The sequence below is a fragment of the Phyllobates terribilis genome, unplaced genomic scaffold, assembly GCF_046119375.1.
Source record: "Phyllobates terribilis strain yellow unplaced genomic scaffold, ASM4611937v1 Scaffold_959__1_contigs__length_512464, whole genome shotgun sequence".
NCBI classification, from domain to species: Eukaryota; Metazoa; Chordata; class Amphibia; order Anura; family Dendrobatidae; genus Phyllobates; species Phyllobates terribilis.
This window is the reverse complement of record NW_027363719.1, coordinates 491,113-494,101: the sequence shown is the minus strand read 5'-3', so window position 1 is coordinate 494,101 and position 2,989 is coordinate 491,113. Positions and strand designations below refer to the sequence as shown.

Sequence of the window (2,989 nt, the reverse complement as noted above, 5' to 3'; positions counted from 1 at the left end):
GCAGAATAAGTCCTATATACCGTTCATGACCTAATCTGAGGGGCATTAGATGTATCACTGATATGGAGCAGTAAGCGCCCTGTGTGCCGCCACGTGGTGCATCACTAATGAGCGATATTCTACTATAGGAGACGATGTCTTCTTATATTGAAGTGAGTTCCTGGATGCTAAAACGTATTTTACAGAATCCATGAAAACAATTCCTGGATAAAATGAAGGAAATAGAAATACAGTATGGGCCCATGGAAAACATAATTGGGATCCATGAAACCTGGACAACATAGGAGACCTAATACAGAAAAACCAAATATTTGAGCCTTGAAGTCAACATTCACCTTTTGATGCTGTACATACATACCTGATGATGGGGACGAGGAGGGCAAGCTGTTTATAGCATTGTCGCTATCAGATTCAGAAAACGATTCTTTCTGCCTGTCAGGAAGAATCAGGGGGTCGGACCAGAAGACCCAGGAGGTAACTTCCAACTCTCCCATTCTATGATTTAAGAAAAACATGTAAATCACAAGTCAATGCAGAATAAAAGGGGTGGTCTCACTAGAAGAACACCGACTAGAGGGCCTAATAGGACATATGACAGTCATAGTGAGGAAGGTTTTATGCTCCAATCTACCTTCTATGGATCAGAGCGAAAAACAACTAGCAATAATGGCTGGCATGTCATACTACATCTCTCCTACAGTATGGGCAGCTCTAATACGTGTGAATGGCTGCAATTATGAGCTATTATCACCAACGGTTTCTGAAGCCAAAAGCACAATGACCGCTAATCATTGAGGCTGAATTTGATATTATGGTATTTATGTCCTATATTATGTGTTGTGCATATATATCAGCCTGGAACTCCCATTAATGACCCCATAATCTACTCACATTTCTGAGATATTTGTATTGGTTGCTGGCGTACACTCTGGAGGAGACTTCTGGTCCTCATCATTCATCTTTCTGGTAGTGATGGTACAGAGCTAAACATGGACAAAAACAAGATATGAAATACTTTTTTTTACTTTTAGAGGTCTTTTTTGTTTCACATATTTTGGATTTATTGCGTACATACGGTACTTACTTTAGAAAGCCTTTCAGAAGAAGATGTAAAATTTTGGAAGTCAAGGTTCTCATTGTTCACACTTGTACCCTCCTCATCCTCTGAGACCGAATGGTCTATTTCAGAGTGATCTACAAAAGTAATGAAGTATTATTAGAGGTTGTTAGTATAAAACAGGCGTCATTTATCACAATATTAGTGGGTACTGATTATTACATTTTATGGAAGACAAGACAAACAGCCGCTTAGTCTAGATGATGTCTTCTTCTACTTACCGATAAATAAGCTGTTGTCCACATCTGAGGCAAGCTGAGGAATGTACTCTGGCTTCTGACTTAGAAGGTTGTTAAAATCTAAGTCACTCAGGAATGGATGACTCTTGATCTCAAGTGATCCTCCTGGAAAAAGAACAAAACAAAAGTGATGTGGACATTGTCAGAGATTGCTTCACATCTGAACAGTTTAACTTAATCTGAATTAATGACATAACTGAGTCAACATGAAGGAAGAAGACTGAAAGTCATAGTGTGGAGAACTAGAAATGGACAATCTGATAGAGAAGTGTTGATCCTCAAGGACATGAGTGATAAGTGTGATAGGTGAATATTAATACTAATATGAATAGTATTATATCTCTTACCTGTCCCAAGTCTATCTGCAGGATTTGTTCTGAGCAGCTCAGTAATCAGGTTCTGTGCATTGGGAGTAGGAGCGGAATTACAATCCCAAATTATGTCACCTGTTATACAGAAAATAAAATCTCTTTACTGGACTGTAAGCTAAAGCAAAGTAAACACCTAAACCAATGTAACTGATCAAAGCAATGGTCGGATCATTCCACTTACCAATGACAATCCTGTCATAAAGCTCAGCTACAGAATCTCCATCAAATGGTACAGATCCCGTGAGAAATTTATGTAGGATTATCCCCATTGACCACCAGTCAACAGGTCTTCCATAGCCTTCTTTCAGGATGACCTCTGGGGCGATGTAATATGGGGTGCCACATAACTGGAAAACAACAGAAGATAGAGATGAAAATGATAAAATGATTATTATAACACGTTCTCGCCATAAAAACACAATGACAAAAGATAAAATATCAATGGAAACGTTCTCTAGAAATGAAGAATGTAGAGAAGACACAATAGTGTGATGAGATTTGTAAAGAAAAAAAAACATATGCCAAAGGCAAGGTGAACAGATGGGGTATATTAGTTAACCAAATACCAAAGCAAAACAAAGAAAACCCCTTAAAATATAATCTTTAATAGCTACATTTAAAAGCACCCATATCAATATATGAAGACAAAATGCATAAAATGTACAATATATGGGTAGTGGGATAAACGTAGGATAATTGACATGCAGGCTTGCCCTAGAGATCCCAAATGGGCTGAGATCCCGCCTGCCAGTGGAGGTTGACACCCTAGCTAATCGGTTTGGCGCCCCCGCTCCACATCGGCACTCCCTCCGTGACGCTATCCATCCCTAGACAGACATACACATATACAGATAATGATGAAAGGCAGACAGTCATGTTGCTGCTAACATGCTGAATGAAAAAAAGGCAATATTCAATGTATCAATTATATGGAAACAGGGAAGCTGATATAATGTAGTTCCACTAGTACAGAGAGCGATATCAAATGCACCAATCTATACACAATTCAGTATGATATATAAACCATCATTCAGAAGCCTATTATAGATACATAAAGTACATTAGTGCTGGCAATTACGGGCAACAAGAACAATATTATAAAAGCACGTGTGCTCAATTAACGGTAAACATAGGAACATAAATATGTCCAAAGTAGTAACAAGTCACCTATATAATGACATTGAGCATGAAGATAATAGTCTAGGACAGACGGTATATATAGACAACCTCATAACCACCCTGGCTAATCTATAGTCAGGACT

General features: G+C 38.4%; 1 protein-coding gene across 1 annotated transcript; it reads right to left on the bottom strand.

Moving 5' to 3' along the window:
* Window positions 1-358: 358 nt before the first annotated feature.
* On the bottom strand, window positions 359-2,603 carry LOC141240620 (microtubule-associated serine/threonine-protein kinase 3-like; the record flags this gene model as incomplete). The annotated part of the gene is made up of 7 exons (XM_073668686.1): window positions 2,577-2,603; window positions 1,909-2,074; window positions 1,704-1,802; window positions 1,339-1,461; window positions 1,085-1,194; window positions 892-983; window positions 359-495 (listed from the first exon to the last, which is right to left on the bottom strand). Coding segments are annotated over exons 1-7 (754 nt in total), but the record flags the coding sequence as incomplete, so codon positions are not given.
* Window positions 2,604-2,989: the final 386 nt, after the last annotated feature.